General features: G+C 41.6%; 1 protein-coding gene across 2 annotated transcripts in view; it reads left to right on the top strand.

The window, feature by feature from the left end:
• P3H2 (prolyl 3-hydroxylase 2) overlaps positions 1 to 12794 on the top strand; it is a 164756-nt gene extending 151962 nt beyond the window's left edge. For both annotated transcript variants that reach the window (XM_079767058.1, XM_079767057.1), the window contains exons 11-15: positions 567 to 717; positions 1587 to 1704; positions 2589 to 2664; positions 6282 to 6422; positions 11803 to 12794. In XM_079767058.1, coding sequence (XP_079623184.1) covers positions 567 to 717; positions 1587 to 1704; positions 2589 to 2664; positions 6282 to 6422; positions 11803 to 11895 — 579 coding nt within the window. In that variant the 3' untranslated portion in view covers positions 11896 to 12794. The remainder of the gene's footprint in view (positions 1 to 566; positions 718 to 1586; positions 1705 to 2588; positions 2665 to 6281; positions 6423 to 11802) is intronic.
• The last annotated feature ends 6366 nt before the right edge of the window (positions 12795 to 19160 follow it).

Raw genomic sequence — 19160 nt, 5'->3', positions numbered from 1 at the left:
CTTAACTTGTTTTGGGTATGGGTTCCTAAGTGTTAATCCAGGACCTTCTGTGAATGGCAGGCACAGGAAAGAAAAGAGCTTAGAATATAGTTTTATCAGGACATTTGAAGGGAGCAAGTATGAAATGGCACCTGCATCGCTTTAAATCCTTCTTCATTTATCTATTTATCATCTATTTATCAAACTTAATATTTTCTAAATTTGTATCTGACCAAAAACATACAGCTCCCGTCCCCCCTTGCCACCCCTTTCTCAAGGAACTCATGGTCCAATGGTGAAAACATACCCGAACAAGTAATCGTTCCATATCTCAAGAAATGTAAGAGAGGAATGAGGAGAGTGTTATGAGAGAAAAGAGAGTGATTAGCTCTTAATGTTCTCTCTGTGATTAGGAAGGCTCATTTCAATGGTTCATTTTCCTAACCCAAATCCACAAGCATGTAGTAGTATTCCCACTAACCAATGCAGAGATGACCATTGTACCTTGGCTGACGGAAACCTAGCATCTGTTTCTCTCCAGCTCGCTAATCAACCCCATGGTATCTAATGTTCTCCTTTTTCCTCAGTTTGGTTATGAAGGCCGAGTCCCACTGAAGAGTGCCCGTCTGTTTTATGACATCAGCGAGAAGGCTCGAAAGATTGTAGAATCCTATTTCATGCTGAACTCAACCCTGTATTTTTCCTACACACACATGGTCTGCCGAACAGCCCTGTCTGGTGAGATTTCAGAGTCTGAACTTGTTCCTTCTACCCACAGAGAGATGAGAAAGAAAACAATGCTCAACAAAATTCCATTACATGTTAGACAAATGGTTTAGAAGAGTTCTAAATTTCCAAAACAAAATAAACTTGATAGCTCTTATTTTCCTTTCCCTCTTTTTCTCCTTTTTTATCCCTGAAGTACCAGCAGACCATCACTCTACCTTTTCCTCCATTTAAATCAACTTCTCCTACTTTCTTTTTGCAAAGAAAAATGCTTTTCTGTTCTAGGTTTTACTTTTCAGGGAACTAGGAACCTGGAAATTAGTCTCCTATTACATCCATAAGCATTGAGTGGTAGTGTAGAAGATGAAGGGATTGTTGAAATAAATATTCTTAAAAAGTTAGAGACCCCCTCACAATGTGCTATCATTATTTCTTCCCTAGACCTTCCCTTCCACCCCTCCAGAGTAGGAGGGAATGGATAATGTCACAGGGCAAGACTTTTACACTTGGGACAGTTCAATTGAGTCACATCTTTTTTTCTTTTTTTTTTTAACATTTTAATTTCATCCTCCTCCTATTACTACTCCCCATGAAGTACAACCTATGAAATGCATGGAATGTCTATTTTTATCAGATAACTTATATAGCTGTAGCAGCAGGTGTGACTTGCTCACAGTTTTACATCAGGTTCATATCAAAGCGGGGCCAAAGTAGAGTCTCTTGACTGCTCGCCTAGTGTTCCTTCATCTGTCTGTTCGGCTTTCTGTATCTTCAGATTTACAAGGGCACCAGCAATGGGAGAAGGCAGTCTGATGGTCACTTTTGCTGTAGGAGGTTAACGCTCTCCTTCTTTCATTCTTCCCTGTTCCCTCTCCTGGCAGGTCAACAGGATAGAAGAAATGACCTCAGTCATCCCATCCATGCTGACAACTGCCTGTTGGATCCAGAGGCCAATGAATGTTGGAAGGAGCCTCCTGCTTACACATTCCGGGATTATAGGTAGAGCCAGCACCTGCTGCAAAGCCAAGCTTTTGTCCAACAGTTATCAAAAACCCATGGAAACTAGAAAGTGGATCTTTTTTGCTTGTCATCACATTCATCGCTACAAAGCAGAGTCTCAAATAACCTTTTGAAGCAGCTGTCACAATTGAGAAGTGACTTCATCTCATATTTTATTCTTAAAAATGCATGCATATTTTTCATATCGTATTCCACAAAATGTCTGTTTTGCTTATATATTTATGATCCCTTAGCATTCACTGAAACATATCCTTTATGCAGACGGATCTTATCACATCACTTATCTATGTCTGCATTTTATCAATAAGAAACTGGACACTCAAGTGGGAAAAATGTTTTCTCTTATTGAAAGATATTTTTTGTGTGTAAAGAGAAGAGTCAGGATTTGTAGTCACCATATAGGTAATAGTATGTTAATTATTATTACTCTGTGCTCAGTACAGAAACATTTATTGAGCGCCCTCTATCTGCAAGGCTAAGCTACACCTCTTGGAGTTCTCCAGCTAGTTAGGGAAAAAATACATTTTGTAGAGTTACTAGTATGACAGGGAAGAAGAGAGTTGTAACTAGTGTGGGCAGGTTCAAAGGGCTAGATTAAATCCAGTTAGGTTTTCTTTGAAGGAAGTGAAATGTGAGATGAGCTTTAAACTATAATTAAAAATTAATGTAAGTGGAATAAATACTTCAAGGGTATGATCCAAACTACATCTGATCTTACTCTTGAGAGGGTCAGTTATTTCAATGTCTAGTTCAAAGGAAAACTTACTAATCAGAATGGTCAATTCATCATCAATCTTCAGTATTCTTTGGTAATGATGTTGTAAGCATTTAACAGTACAAATGATTCCCCTTTCTTCGTATAGTGCTTTGCTCTACATGAATGATGACTTTGAAGGAGGAGAATTCATATTCACTGAAATGGATGCCAAGACTGTGACTGTAAGTAAACCTATTCTTTATTTTTTGTTGTTGTTTAAATATTACAGATATCTCCCATTTTTCTGCCTTCTCCCCCCCTCCAACCAACCCCTGTCCCTCCCCAGACCTTCCCCATGCTATTATCTGTGTCCATGGTAAGTAAACCTATTCTCTATCATATTTATTTACTATTCTTAATCTCAGTTTTTCCATTTTCCAAGGACTCAGACAGTTGGGTTTCAAGTATTTCTGAGATCAAGAATTCAAGAGGTGCAAAGAATCTCAGTCGATTTATGCATCGTAAAATGTTAGAAATGTAACCTTCAAAATATAAATCTTCCCATCCATTTTAAAGATGGGTAAATTAAAGAATAGAAGTATTAAGGATTTCCTGATCCTCATATAAGTTAAGTTAGACTTGGAAACAGAACCTCGGTCTTCTTATTATAATCTGGTGGAAACATAAATACACTAATTCCTAAGTCACCCAAGCCTAGGACAAGTCAAGTGATTCCACAGAGTGGCTTTCAAGTAACCTGGTGTTGTACATACTTGGATTGATTATTGGCCATCAGACCCAAGATATAAGAGCTATTATATATGCACATTTATGTGTGTGTATGTATGTATATTGGTGTGAATTTGTGAGTGCATATGTATGATTGTGATTGCAAATAAAACCATACCTGAACATTGATCTATACATTCACATATGCACACGTTTGTATGTCTGGTCACATGACATGTTTTGGATGAGATTCCAAACATACCTTCATAGGTAAAAATCAAAAGTTAAATTTAACCACCATCTTCCTAAGCCAACTGATGCCTTTGGAAAAGCAACCTGCAGAGTACATACAGACCACATGGGCAGCATACTCTGGTCTTTTAGCAAAGAGGATACTTATGGTAGAAAAGCAGGTTTTCCAATTGACAAGATAATCTATACTAATAAAAGGGTAATATGCTAATTAGCCTGGGTGACCGGCCATCTTCCGGACATCTGACTTCCTTCTGAACAAAGCCATGGTGGTGGGGGCTGAGGCAGAGGTGGTTAGGGGCAATCAGGCTGGCAGGGGAGGGCAGTGGGGGCGATCAGGCCAGCAGCTGGCAGCCAGGGAAGGGAAGTCCTGGCCAGCAGCCAGAAGGCCCCAATCGGCCCTGATCATCTGCCAGGCCTAGGGACCCTACCCATACACGAATTTTATGCACTGGGCCTCTAGTTCAATTATAAATAGATTATGAGATATCTCTTTTCTCCATACAAAATATAAATAGTCGAGACATGCATGTGATAAACTTCAAGGATTTTGCATTACATATGCTATTTCTGCAACATTTTCTTAGTTTTATGGTTTTCTCCTCAAATTTTACATATTTTTCTTAATAGTGAAACAGTCATGCATTGGCTAATGTGACTCATTAGGTTGAGTGTCATCTCAAGCACCACTGAAAAGTTGCTGGTTGATTTCTAGTCAGGGCACATGCCCAGGTTGAGGGTATGATCCCTGGTCAGGGTGTGTGCGGGAGGCAACCAATTGATGTTTCCCTCTCCCATCGATGTTTCTCTATCTCTCTCTTTCTCCTTTCCTCTCTCCCTAAAATCAATAACAACATATTTTAAAAAATAGTGAAAGTCATTTATCATTAATGACATACTGCTATACTATAAGCAGATGGTATTCAAAAACTGTATGTTACTGTAAAAGAGGAAATATAAGGATTCTGGTTAAAATTGTCCAGGTACATTGTTATAATTCAGAAATAATATTTAATACAATTTAATATAATAATGTATATTTAAAAGGCTATGGTGCCTACACTTTCTGATAAAAAGTCTAAATACTAACTTGGGAATAGTGTGATGCTTCTTTATCTGGGAAATTAAATCAAGATGGAAGGTCTGGGTTGGAGTTTAAAGTCTGTATACAAAATTCTCATATTTTGAAGAGCCTCTGTGCAGAAGGATTTGATTATTGAGCTCTGCTAACACTGAAACTGAGGTTCAAAAATGCATCTTGCCCAGGTAGAAAGAAAATCAGACTGGTTGTTGAAAGATTTCTTTGCTTCTACTCCACCTCGTGGCCAGATTTGGAAATGCTCAGTGTTTGAAAGTGATGACTGGAATAGCGTCTGAATCAGTAATTCATTCATTGTTGAATGCAAATTAACTGGATCCCCCCCCCCCCCCCCAGTATTCAGGGATTTTATTTTATTTATTTATTTACATATATACTTTTAATTTTTATTGAATTTATTGGGATGACATTGCTTAATAAAAGTATATAGGTTTCAGGTATACAATACATCATCTGTATATTGTATTGTGTGTTCACCACCCAAAGTTAAATCTTCTTCCATCACCATTTATCCCTCCTTTACCCTCTTCTATCTCCCCTCTCCCCTTCTCCTTCTGATAATCACCATACTGTTATCTGAGCCTATGGGGGGTGCTTTTTTTTCTTAACCCCTTTACCTTTTACAACCAACCCCCCAACCTTCTTCCCTCTGACAGCTGTCAGTCTGTTCTTTGTATCTATGAGTCTGTTTTGTTTGTTAATTTATTTTGTTCATTAGGTTCTACATATAAGTGGATTAACCCTTTGCACTCGCTTGCTTTTTTCTCGATTCCTTTATTCTAATGCTAACCGTGTCGAGTCACACTCGACATCCGAGTGCAAAGGTTAACTGTTATTCTGCTTTTTAATTATGTGAAAGCAGATAATACTCCACTTTAATAGTTCTAACCCTTTAATATAAGGACTTAACTACTTTTAAAATTACTGACTCTAACCATTCTTTCCCCTCAAAAGTAAAAGAAAAACCTGGTTTAAACAACATTTTTATTCAAAATCTCCAAGTTGGGAGTTTTACTTTCCCAAATTATTTCTACTTCAGATGAATTTATGTGGTAGAGTTCTAATTTTGTAGGTAATCAAAATTCCTAGGTAACTGGTCCCAATAAAAAGAGAAATGGGTAGTTTTCCTTTTCAGCTTCCCCTTCTTTGCCTCTGGAGGAACACATGAAGTAGGGAAATAACCCAGTTTGGGACTGCAATAAGGGGTAATGTCTTTATTTTTGAAAAACTTGGAAATAATATAATTAACTGAATGGTGGCTAAAGGTTTACATTTACTCCAGTCAAAGGCTTCTCTGACATGTCATCAGCCATTAGATGAAAAGCAAAAGACATTTGCTTTTATTATACTTGGAAGATACATGGATTATTTCAACAGCAACATTTATCTGTGAAACATAGGTATTTAGGGATTTGGGTTTCTCTCTGCAAGTTTCCAAAAGTTTAAAAAAGTCTGAGTCAAGTTTCCCGGCCTCAGACTTTTTAAAAAAATTGTTGACAGTATTACGGATGTCCCCCTTTGCCCTCCTCTACCCAGCCCCTGCCCCCCACCTGAGGCCTTCACCTGAATAATTTTATTTCCTGAATTAGCATTATTTTGACCTACCTTTGTTTTACAGATGAGGCAATTGAAATAATCTGTGTCTTCTTCAACCTCAGGATTCCATTATTCTTTGACTCAACACTTGACCCAAATACTCCCATAGAAGGATAAAGAATGGGGATTGTAGAGATGTTGTGACACAGGAATTGAGAGTCTGATTTTCACTTTTTTTCTCAGGCTTCTATCAAACCAAAGTGTGGACGAATGATCAGCTTCTCATCTGGAGGGGAGAACCCGCATGGGGTGAAGGCAGTCACCAAGGGCCAGAGATGTGCTGTGGCTCTCTGGTTTACCTTGGACCCAATTTATAGAGAATTGGTGAGTGTCCCACCCAGAAAGCCAGTTAGATGCCTCGTAGACCTGCTTCATAAACTGATTTATATGAAAAGTCCTTTAAGTTGATTCATAACCCTTCAAGAACCTTAGAGAACATGGGAAACAAACAAACAAACAAACAAAAAAAACCTTTTATAGCTGTTACAGAATCCTTTCTCTCATGTTTCTAATATAGACCGTCTTTTATGCAAGAGAAAATTCTCCTGATCATCTAATGTTTGTGGTGTGAGTGTGTGGGAAAGGAGAGAGATGATGAAGGCATTTTTTTTAAAAAAATTATCTTTACTGTTGAAACTATTACAGATGTCCCTCTTCCCCCACATTGGCCCCTTCTAACCCTCCCCACCTCAGGCTTTCACCACACTATTGTCTGTGTCCATGGGTTATGCATAAATGCATGTAAGTTCTTTGGTCAATCTCTTCCTACCTACCCACCCACCCCTGCCTTCCCTCTGAGATTCATCAGATTGTTCTATATTTCTATGTCTCTGGATCTATTTTGTTCATCAGTTTACTCTGTTTATTGCATTCTACATGTGAGTGAGATATGTGATACTTTTCTTCCTCTGACTAGCTTTTTTCACTTAGCCATTATGCTCTCCAGGTCCCTCCATGCTGTCTCAAAGGGTAAGAGATCTTTTTTATAGCTGCATAGTATTCCATGGTATAAATGAACCACAGCTTTTTATCTACTCATCTACTGATGGGCACTTGGGCTGTTTCCAGATCTTAGCTATTGTGAATTGTGCTGCTGTGAACATGGGGGGGGGGGACGACACACACGCATATATTCTTTTTGATTGATATTTCTTGTTTCTTAGTATATATTCCTAGAAGTGGGATCACTGAGTCAAATGGCAGTTGAGGAAAGTCCATACTGTTTTCCATAGTTCCTGTGCCAGTCTGCATTCCCACCAGCAGTGCACTAGGGTTCCCTTTTCTCTAATCCTCACCAGTACTTGTCATTTGTTGATTTGTTGATGGTAGCCATTCTGACAGGTGTGAGATGACATCTCACTGCCAATGAAGGCAATTCTTAATCACATTCATTCTAATAAGTGAATGTCTGCAGAAGTTGATATATCAATGATATTTGGCTGTCCTTAATTAGTTTTGAGCTTTATTTAAAAACAACAACTGTAGCATCAGGAGAGAGGAACCACTTTCTACTGGTTACTGGGAAGAATGATTCGTTTTCTCAACAAATCATTAAAGGAGCACTGACTAATTTATGAAACATGTGGAAGAGGTAAGGGAACCTGGAAGTTCAATGTTATATATTATGATTAAATTAAATCCTAAATATAAAAATATTGTTCTTATTATATGGGAAGCAGCTGAGGACACTTAGCCTGGATAAGAGACCATGATCTTATCCTCTGGATGCCCTTGGGCAGAGGTGATAGGCTCTATCTGTGAAGTTGCAGAGGAATAAATGAAGACCAATGGGTAGAATTCCCTAGAAAAAAAATTGGATTCAACATATTAGAAATAACTTATAAATCGTCACCACTGTTTGGTGAAATTGTCTGCTTTGGAAGTAGTGAGTTCCTCATCACAGGATGGCTCTAACTAAAGCCTTACCAGCTGCTTGGCATGGAATGCTGAAATTGAAATGGGAATTTCAACTGGACAGCTTCAAAGTCTTCTCTGGCCCCAACTGTTGATGAATTCTATTCTTTAAAATGGCATTCCATCTGCCCTAGCTGGTTTGGCTCAGTGGATAAAGCTTTGGCCTGTGGACTGAAAGGCCCCAGGTTCAGTTCTGGTGAAAGGCACATGCTCGAGTTGGGGGCTCGACCCCCAATAGGGGGCATGTAGGAGATAGCCAAACAATGGTTCTTTCTCATCATTGGCGTTTCTATCTCTTCCTTCCTCTCTGAAATCAATAAAACTATATTTAAAAAATAATTTAAAAAATAAATAAAATGACATTCCATCCAATTTTTCTCTTTAGATCCCTAAATTGAATCCAATTTAATCAGAAACTATTTAAAATTAATCAGATTTCTCATATACTTTTTTGCCATCAAACCTAACTCACCCATATTCTAAGCATTCATTCAGATATTTAACAAATGTTTACAGAAGAGCTACTATTGTACCTGGGAAACTCTGCTAGGTAGGCCGGCGGGGTGGGGGGGTGGGGTAACAAAGGGGAACAAAACATAGTACCTGACCAGGAGGAGCTTGGGGAGGTCGACAAGGAAGTAGAAAGTGAGAAGACATCAGTATGAGTTGTAGGGGAATCAAGGAAGGCATATATAGACTTAGCTGTTGTGGCTCAGTTGGTTGGGTGTTGTCTCATGCACCTAAAGGTTGCTGATTTGATGTCCAGTCAGCACACATGCCTGGGTAGGCTGCAGTCTCAATGGCCCTTGGTGGGGGACAGGGGAAAGTGCAGGAGGCCACCTATTGCTGTTCCTCTCTCATATCAATGTTTCTCTCTCTCTCTCCTCCCTTCTCTCTCTCTAAAATTCAATAAAAATATTTTTTAAAGAAAAAGAAAAGCATATAAAAGTGCAGAAAGAGAAAAAAATGGTCCTGCTGAGGGAAAGGAGCACAGAGAGTTCTGAAAACTTCAAGGGACACTGAGCAATCTCCTTCATGTGTGATTAATTCCTTTCCTGTGCTTCTCCACCTCCAAATGCCAGCATGCCACCACAGCACTCTGTACTAGGGAACCCAGATAAGCGAGCCGACAGTGAAGATAGCTTGTTGAAAAATTGCCTTACTGTTTTCTCTCTTTAGTGTTCAATTCAGCAAACAGTTCATCTGTTTTATTATTCAGTATCTCAACTTTCTCTTTCAAGATATTTTTAATCAAAATAAAAGTTTTAACACAAAATAGTTATCTTTGGTCCTTCCTAACCAGTAACATCAGTGCTCCTTTGAAGGGCAAATAATGGGAAATGTTTCCAGTCTCTGGACAGTAGCGACATCTACTGGCCACAGAAAAAAATGACCAGAGCCTCAAGCAATGTTCTACATTGGAATCACCTGGGGAACTTTACAAACTCCTGACATCAGGCTGCCCACCTCAGAAATTCTGATTTGATTGACATGGGGTGTGACCTGGGTATCGGAAGTTTCAAAGCTGCTCAGGTAATTCTAATGTGCAGCAAAGTTTGAAAGTCCCTGAATTAGGCGCCTCTTCTCAGATTGAATCCCTGAGCAGATGAAGTGTGCCTATGAATAAATCACCGGAGCTGGCAACTTCTTTTCTTGTTACAGGTTATTTTAAAGGTACTTAATTCTTATGGAGTATCTCACATCATAAACTCTTAAAGATGTCCAATATTAGAGACTTCAGTTCCTGTGTGTAGCATCCCCGCTGTGGAACTTCTTTCCTTTCAGGAGAGAAAGGATGCAACAGTCTCCTTCCCCGGCAGTTTGGGGAGAAAGTTTCGTGTGTACATCGGTTGTTAAGAAGCAGGTTATTCTTCCCGTATTCAGAAAGTGGCATCCAGGCATTTTACTTAGGCAGCATGACAGCTATTTAGATTTCTGTTATTTAGTGTATTTGGGTTTTTTGGTTACCTTTATATCGATGTCATTTTATTAATGTGCCAGATAGAATGGAGGCCTCACAAAGTGACAATAGCTTTTCTGGTCACTGGAAATACAGCGGTGACCACAAATGACAGGATTCCCTGATTTCATGGAGCTTTCCTTCTAGTGGGAAAATGACAACAGATATGTAAAAGAATAAATAATTGAGAGGTTTTCAGATAGTGAGAAATGTGTGGAAAAGAGAACAAGGTCACTGATTTGAGAGTGACAGGGAAGGGGTGGCACCCTGAGGGCCCTTGGGACTGATGACAGGTGAGTTGCCACCTGAGTGACAGGAAGTCAACTCTGATAACGGCCTTGGGAAGAGAATTCTAGGCAGAGAACAGGTTACAAAGGCCCAGGGACAAGAGGGAGCTTAGAGTGGTCAAGAAACAAGAAACCCAGTGACTGGAATGTGCTGCGCAAGATGGAGAGTGGTGTGAAAAGAGGCCACAGAGGAGGCAGGGGTCAGACTCAACAAACTGGTTAAGGAATATGAATTGTATTCTAACTGAAGGTATGGGAGGGAAGCAATGTGCCCTAGCTACCCTGCCTCCCCTAGTCCTGGGGAGTTACAGGGTATGAAAGGGTTACAAGAATAGCTTTAAATTTTTTAAAATTTTTATTTATTGATTTGAGAGAGAGAAAGATCAATTTGCTGCTCCGCTTATCCAGCCAGCATGTTGTAGACGAAGGTAGTTAGAAGGTAAAAAAAAATGTGTAAGATTTGAGATGCCATTTGAAGATAAACCAACCAGACCTGCTATTTGACTGATGTGGAGGGTAAGAAAAAGCACAGGATATGATGGAAGCATCCAGGGGGTCATTTAGCCGACACTAGAAATGGGGAATTCTTCTGAGAGTGATGGGTTCAGAGACCTTGAGGTGAGTTAGGAGGTTGGAGTGTAAGGTGAAGTGAGAGAGGACAGGTGAGCTGAAAAAGAAGAATGATGTAAATCAAACAACTCCTTATAAGCACAGCAGGGAGATTGGACCTGGAACTTTAGGAACTGGGAGGCCATGCCAGGGCTGTGAGCAGTGAACAGGAAGATGATGTGGTCATGAGTCAAGTGCATGGGTTCTGTTAGAAGCATGTGGGTGTGGGTGTGGAGCAGATCAATTTGGAAGCTGCTGTAGCAATGGAGTTGAGAGATGATGAAAGCCTAAACACTTGCTTTTCAAGCGAGAGCTGGTTTGCCTCCTAAGGCACATTTGACAATGTCCAGGAACAATTTTGGTTGAAATAACTTGGGGAGAGCTGCTACTGGCCAGGGATGCTGCTAAACACCCTACAATGTCAGTAGTGCTGAGGTTTAGAAACCTGGCCTAAGCTAAGGCAACAGCAATGTGCACTGAAAAGAAAGGGGCGGGCACAGGAGGTAGATGAGATCCAAGGATCCATGGTCAGGCTTTTAGTGCACACGGGTGAGCAGGGGCTGGTTCACTGAGAGAGGGGATTTGTGAGGAGGAACAGAGTAGGTCTGTGCAGAAGAAAATGGTGAATTCAGCTTGAAATACTGAATTGTAGAGCTGACCTGGAGATGTCTATAGGACCACAACATAGAAAAAGGAGTCAGCAGTTGAATATAGAAGACTTCTTGGCAAGAGAGAAATCTTGGAAAGTGATGGACTAGGACACAGGGAAGTCAGGAGAAGGCACCATTGCAGGGATGAGGTGAGGCTCAATCCTTAACTGGATTTAGCTTCCATCCCATGGACAGATGGATGCCTGGAAGTGTTGGGAAAGCATCTGCCACCAGGACTGACTATGATGCTTGTAACAAAAATGTGCAAATTGTCTTTTTTGCAGGAGCGGATAAAAGCCGATGAAGTGATCGCAATCCTGGATCAAGAACAACAAGGGAAACACGAACTGAACATCAACCCAAAAGATGAGCTATAAAAATGAGAAAGAGTGTTCTATCAGATATTTATTTAAATTGTTAATAATCTTATGAGAACCTTTTTATTTTTGTACAGAGCCATGGTATAAATTAACAGGTTAATACGAGTCATCAGATCTTCCTTCTGTTCCTAAGGATGTTTGCTTTGCCTCACTCAGTCTGTCTGTCTTATTTTTTTCATCAGTTCATCTCTCAATGCCCAGTCATCCCCCACCCCGCCCCCCTCCACACACATGCACTTCATTGGCTGCAGATCCAAGAGCTAAAGCAGAAAGAATAAGTCCGTTTGGGGTAAACCATGTGTGATATAGTTCTAAAGCTAGTGTGTGTTGCCATCTCAGAAGGCCTTTCTGGCCCTTTGCCTCTCAGCCATCTCCTCTCATGGTGCTGATGGCCTTGAGTTGGAGCCTGAGGTGCCCGGTGGCGGTGGGGTCTGCCCTGCCTCACCTATCACTGGCCGAGGGTCCCCAGGCTCTGAGAAAGAACCACTCTGATAAGTACTGTGTGAGATGGAGGGGCCCAACCTTTCCAAGGCCTTGGTGGTGTTTCCACCAGAAGACAAACTTACACTGGAAGCTTCGATCCATCCTCCACAGTGCTCCAGAAAGGACGCCCTGGGAGTCGTGTTCTTCTGAAGGTTGTTCAGGGGTTTGAAATAGAATGGATCTTCACCCCAGTGACTTTTAGAAGAAAATCTTGAATCCCATCTGAATCTGGACATGTCGCCTGCGAGTGGAGTCCATGGGTGAGAAGGAGCATGTTGATCTTGAGAAAAATGGATTTCTAATTGATTCCAGTCTTCATCTGCATAGCTTGGTGGTCCTTCCTCTTTGCTACTGTCCAGCATGTGGGCTTGTTCTTGTGACTGGTTGGTTTAATAAAGGGAGCCTTATTTTAATATCTGGCTTTTTTTTTTCTTCTCCCAAATATTTGGTTTATCTTCAGGTAATGGTTTTGTGGTTCCACAGGAGCTTTGGAGATGACCCAGGGGCAACTTTGGGCAATGACTAGTTTTGCTGGCAGATGCTCTGTGCCTGCAAGAGGTGGGAGCACTGCTTTTGAAGAAACAGAAATGGGTAGCAAACAGAGGTGTTCATCCAGACAACGTCTGGTCCTTGGTGCCCATTCTGAGACATTATTTGGGATGGGGCTGTGGTGTTTCTAGCTAAGGGCAACCTGCTCCCCTAGACAGTGGGAGGTCACTTGCCTCTTTGATGGACAGTGGTAGAGGTAAATACATTTCAGAAAAGCAGCAAATACATTTTTTTTCTAAAACTCACATTTACTTTCCGCCATTTATGATCTGGGTGAGTGATAAGAACATTCATCCTTGCGACTGAACAAATGAGTCATTGCGATTTACATGCTGTTTTCCACCCAACCTTCTAGTTGCATTTCCATCATGGGAGAGTGGAAAGAGCATTAGATAATAATCGCAGAGCGATCACATATGCCCTGCTGTGTGACCTGGAGCTACTCTCCTTCCCTTTCTGGGCTCTAGTTTTCTTCTCTTTAAGTGTCCTAACGGGCTGTATTTGTTTCCAGAAGCCTGGCTCTAAATAAATAAATAAACAACAACAAAAGAACTGATTTTGGAAATATTCACAAATGCAATTACATTTACTTCTACTAACATTTTGAGACTTGTGTGACTAGGTTCATTTTATATATATATGTGATTTTAAAACTTTAAACCCAATTTTAAGGCTATAAAAGTTTCTGAGCTCTGAAAAGGTAGAATGCTGTTTGTTTGCTATCTCTGAGATTGTTTGCTGGCACTCAGATCTGCTGATAGGAAGATCCTGGCAAGGATCTGATTTCTGTTTTCTGGCAACAAGGCATCAACAAAGAAAACAGCCCTTGGCTCCTTGCAGTCCCACTTCCTGGGTGCTCTGGGTGCTCTGAGCAAGCAAGGGGCTTCAGCAGGGATTCTGACATTCAGCCCCACAGAAAGTAGGTGAAGGCCTCCATAAATCTACTTTGTGGTAGATCCATATCTCCCACCCTTTGCTGACAACGGAGGAGTTTTTCCTGTTTTGTAGGTTACCAATATTGTTTTACACCTGGGACATCAACTATACTGGAAAGCATTTATATTTTTAATCTGCTCCACATAAAACCATACATGATGTCATTCAAATAGTTAGGGAGTGCCATCGGATGACTTTAAAAAATTGAACTCAAAAATGACAGTCCGTGTGCTAGAAGAGCCCATTAGAATTTTTGTAGCTTTTAGAACTACAAAGTGAAGGCGTGAAGGAGGTCATAGAAGTCACAGTTCAATCCCATCCCTGGGAGGAAACTGAGGCTCAGAGATCAGAAAGACCTGGTTACAGAATTGAAGTGATGGGAGAATGCCTGGCCCAGGAGGCTTGTGGGCACAGGAATCCTGGCAAAGGGCGTCGTCCACAAGAAGAAGGGCTGCCTTTTTGTAGTTGGCAAAAGTGCTGCTTGCTCCCCAATCTGTGGACCCGCAGACTTGTGCCTGTCTAGAAGGTGTGCCTTTTTCTAGTTTCACTCGACAGTATTCTATGTGGTTGAGGCAGGTCAGGCTATAAAACCCAATTTATCACTTTATGTCTAGGACTCTTCATCTCTACCTCTAGGGAAATTGCCATGTGTATAAAAAGCCTAAATTTTTACAAAGCTTTATTGTCACCTATGTGATTTCATTGCTTGTAACACACAGCTTGTTCACGTGCCCATTTTGCAGATGAGGAGGTGGGGAACAGTGAGATGCGAGCCTGTGATTGGTGAGCTCAGAATGTCCATGTCTGAGGCAGAAGCACAGATTTTTTTTTTTTTTAACAGGAGGGGAGAATAGGACCAGGGTTGTTTGCTCTCTCGGCCATGCTTCCAAACATATCCAATACTAAATAATACATGATGGGGAAGAAAAACTGGTTGGTTTTATAAAATCTAAACTTCTTTATTTTCCTGCCCTTCTCCCCTGAGATATAGTGCATATGGGGTATATAATTCAATCAGATCAGCCCGTTTTTGAGTAAATTCTGTGAGCCAGGCACTGCTCTCGTGAAAATCACAAAAGGGAAGAAAGTTCTTCTCAGGAGCCATTTTCCTCTCCCTCTAGCAGGAAGAATCCTGAACTTAAATTTCCCCTTGAGAAAACACTGAGTGATATTCTTGGATGTGTAAGGTGCTGTCTTCGGAGCCCTGAATGTAAATGGTTTGACAAGGAACTTGTAGTTTCATGCAGCCTGTGGACATGACACTTTCTGGCACTTATTCAGTGGAGGGGAAGTCATGGAATGAGTCAGTACCATTTAATAATACATAGCTATGAATTTTAATTGCAGTCTAAATGCTGAATATTTCACAGAAGAGCCACGGCAAACAACCCCTCACTGACGTCAAGAAAGGAGGTAATGGGGGCCACCTCACCAGTTCCTCATGCCGAAGGATTACCATTCTGAGGTGACTGACAATGGTACGGCTGAGAAGTGGGAAAACAATTTGAACTGTTGCCACATCCAGAATTCGGGGAAAACAGGAGCCATTTGGCAGAAAACCCTAACGCGTCAGTTAGACTGGGCCCATGTTTAGGATTCCCTCTCCAGCTCCTGCCAAGAAGCCTGTGATGTGAAGTGACCTCCCACAGAATCCCACAGCCCACCCACACATCCCCTAGTCCCAGGTAATTTGATGTTTCCAACAGGGGACATCAGGGCTCGTTTTGTCTTGGACCTGGTTGATTTCCTCAAACACAGAGAGACAAGTAACATCAACCACTTCTGAGCTCACTGCTGGGCTGAGCTGCGGACTCACGCTGTCAGAGCCTCCCCCAGTCCTCCTCCCCCTGGGAAATCACAGTGTTCTCTGTGCCCGCTGTTGACCTCTGAGGCCAGACGACGTCACGTCTGGAACAATCTGATCATCGATTCTGGCTCTGCTCTACAATGGATGATGACCTCAGCCGTATGAGAAGTTGGCTCAGTGAGTCACCTCTTCCTTCAGAGATCTTGTTAAGGGCCCACAGAAAAATAAGCAAACAAAACGTTTCTGCCCCCTCTTTTCCTGACACACATTATTAGGGAGGAAATCTGAATGCTCCGTTCAGTCAATAGACAACCACCTTTTCTGGCCACTTGATGTGATACACCTTCGGGGAGAGGGAAGAAAAGGTGAACAAGACAAGCCTCGCCCTCCCTGTGCTTGGTAGGTCACCACAGAGTAGGTCGAGGGTGCCGTAGGGTTGGACAATTTTCCGGTCCTTGTCCCAAGTCGTCTTCTGCTCTGGTAGGGCAGATCATCTAAGTCTCCACTTCAGAAGTGAATTGGATAGCATCGTTCCATCTGGGAGCCCTTGCCCTTGGCCCCATCAGATGTGATGGCATGGGTCCTGGAAATTCTACCTAGACCCTACTTACACTCTCCTCACTCTTCCCAAGTTGACGTTTTTACCTCTGAATCACTATCTGATGATGGGTGGGGATAGAAATGTGAACCGGGCAAGAAACATTACCTGCTGTGTCTCATCTTTTTCCACTTGTAAATCATATATCCCATTGTTTCAAAGGGTTGTAATCATGGTTGGCATTTATAAAGCTCTTTTAGGGCCTTGAAACACATGCCAATCATACGCAAGTGGGCAATTATCTCGAGACACATCAGTGCAATCTTCATTTTGTACACGGAGAAAAGAAACTGTCACAGGGAAGGTGGTCAAGTAATTAATTCACGAATTAATTCTTCAGGCCGTTTTGAATGACTACTCAGTAGTAGTTTTAGGGAGGTAGTAAAAAAATGAGTAAAACTTTATGAAATTCAAAGTAAAGTGGAAAAACATAGATGTAAACAAATGAAAACTATAAAATGAGGTACATGCTGTGATAGAAAAGTTGTGGCAGAGGCAAGTACACGAAAGGCCATGTTAGTTCAGAGAGGGGAGCAGCTGGGGACAGGGAAGGCTTTACAGAGAAGTTGACAGTTAAGCTAGGTGTCGAGTGCCTGTTCCACCACCCAAAAGCAGAAATGAGCCAGATGACCTCGCCTTTCACCACAGTGTCCCCAACTGAAAAGTGTTTAATTTGAACTGGATGATTTCTTGGGTTCGAAAATGTTAAGCTTTCAGGAAAGTTGGGAGAGTTCCTATTAAATTGTTCTTTTGGAGGTGGGTAGATTGGGATCTTTTCTACAGATTGCCCTGGGAAAAACCCTCTAATGAATCCTGTGAAAATCCAAATAAATACCAGTTTAAAATACAGTTTTGTTTTGTTCCCTTGTCAGGAGTTATATATAAGTGGGTGGGGTGTAGTCACCTGGGACCGTGCTTCTTACGGAAAGCAAATGAGCTGAAGGGAAAGCCACCTCTCAGACTGAAGTCAGCGAGCTCTCCCGGTGGCATTTTCTTCAGCCTGTGAGTCCGACAAGCTTCACATGACCTGGACCCAGTCTGCTCACTCAAATCCTTACACATTCATCTCAGAAATGGAAATAATTAAGATATTTCTGCCACCTGCTGATGTTCAGATGTGTTGACTGAAGAGCCTAAAGCATTTGGTAAAATCATTCAAGCTTTTAGTAAAACCAGAAAACCATGTAATACTTTAGTAAGGACATCGCTTCCAGTGTCAAACGGAACAGGTGTCAGAAGCTTTGGGAATGTTTAAACGCAAATCATCTCCAACAGGCATTGATGGGGTCCATTTGCCTCATTTCAAACCAGAGAGCTAAATGAGACACCATGCGATAAGTGTCCAATACACTACTGTGTGTGTTCTCTGTACCTGCTTTTGGTTTGCTAAACCTTGCAAATGCCTTTGAAGGTCTTAGGCAATCATACTGCTTACATTTAGAATAAATTATAGAGTTCCCGAGGCTTAGAAGCCAACTTCAAGGCTCCTGGTCACCAGAGTAATATTCTGAGCTTTCGTGATATTCCAGTGTATAACAGTGTTTACTGAACAGACCCCAGTATTTCTATTGCACTCTAAGTTCAGAGTTTCAGGACGTGCTTTTTTCACAAATAATATGAATTAGAATTATGCTTCCTTGAAGTTAATATTGATAATTAAATAAAAATGGTTTAGTAATTTTCTCCCCTCCATATCTAAGGTAAAAGTGTGTTTTTAGCAGAATTTCATTCTGAGTAGTCTTCATTTTCAATTCATTACATCGTTAGCTCCTTAGCCCCCAGTGAAGAGCAGGCATGAAGGCATTGACTAGAGACAGTCAAAGATCCCTGGAAGAATGTTCCCTTTCCCTTCATTGGCCACCACTGCGGTCACTAAGCATTTCACAGCACTCCGGTAGACTGGACCATTAGCCACACATAGAGAAAAAGAAACCCAGACTAGATGAACAATTAAGTCAAAGTCATAGTAGATGTGTTTCCTAAGTAAAAAAATTCTAAAGATATTTTGCAGTTCTGAGCATCTTTTTATGAAGAGCTACAGGCAGGAGGAATTATTATAAACTTATATGACCCCAAGCCTCAACACTCCTCCACAACCCCGTGGAGATTCAGAAGGAGGCTACTGTCTTCAGCAAGATGGTTGCTGCGCCTGCGCGGATGTGCCAGGTCTGATTGCAGCTCTGCTCAGGCAGCTCGGGCTTCCTCGCGCAAGCACTCGGAGGGAGCCTTCTCTGAACTTCCAGGCCGTGGGGCAGAGCACAGGGCACAGCTTTTCCTTCCAGACTTTTGGCTTCTGAGTAATGTTTTTGTCTCTAAAAGTAATAGAAGTACATCAGATGTTGCTCCTTGTACCATGAACTTTGCTTTGAAGCACCGGTGAGCCACTTCAAAGGCTCAGCAGCACTCAGAGAGGCTTTTCCCGGGGAAGCTGCCCTATCAAGGTGGGCCCATCAACCTGGGGCACACTGCCCACCAAGGCACTCACCAACTAACGCCTAGCTGTCGTCACATGGGACAAGCTGGCATGCTGAAAACTTCACCCACCCTGCTCTCAGAATCAGCATCATGGTTTAGACTCTGTAGGGGTGTGTGTGCATCATTTACATGCAGAATGATGTACAAATTAAATAGGAAACTATTCAAATAGCCTGCAAAGCTTAGCACAGAGTGCTTTTGGTCATTGTTATCTGAAGCCAACATTGAACTGTTCAGAGCTGATTAGACTGGGAAGATCAAGCCTGGGTTGGATCCTCAAGAACCAATCATCTTCACAACAAGGCTTTGTATTTAGAGTTCAGTAAATGACTGCCACTACCAGTAACAGACTGCAAGGTGAAAGGGGCCTTAGCATTTGGTCCGACGCCTCTCATTTAGAGTTGGGGAAACTGA

The sequence above is a fragment of the Cnephaeus nilssonii genome, assembly GCF_951640355.1.
Source record: "Cnephaeus nilssonii genome assembly, chromosome: 3".
NCBI classification, from domain to species: Eukaryota; Metazoa; Chordata; class Mammalia; order Chiroptera; family Vespertilionidae; genus Cnephaeus; species Cnephaeus nilssonii.
Note: the sequence above shows the minus strand (reverse complement) of the source record. Positions and strands in the feature narration are given on the sequence as shown.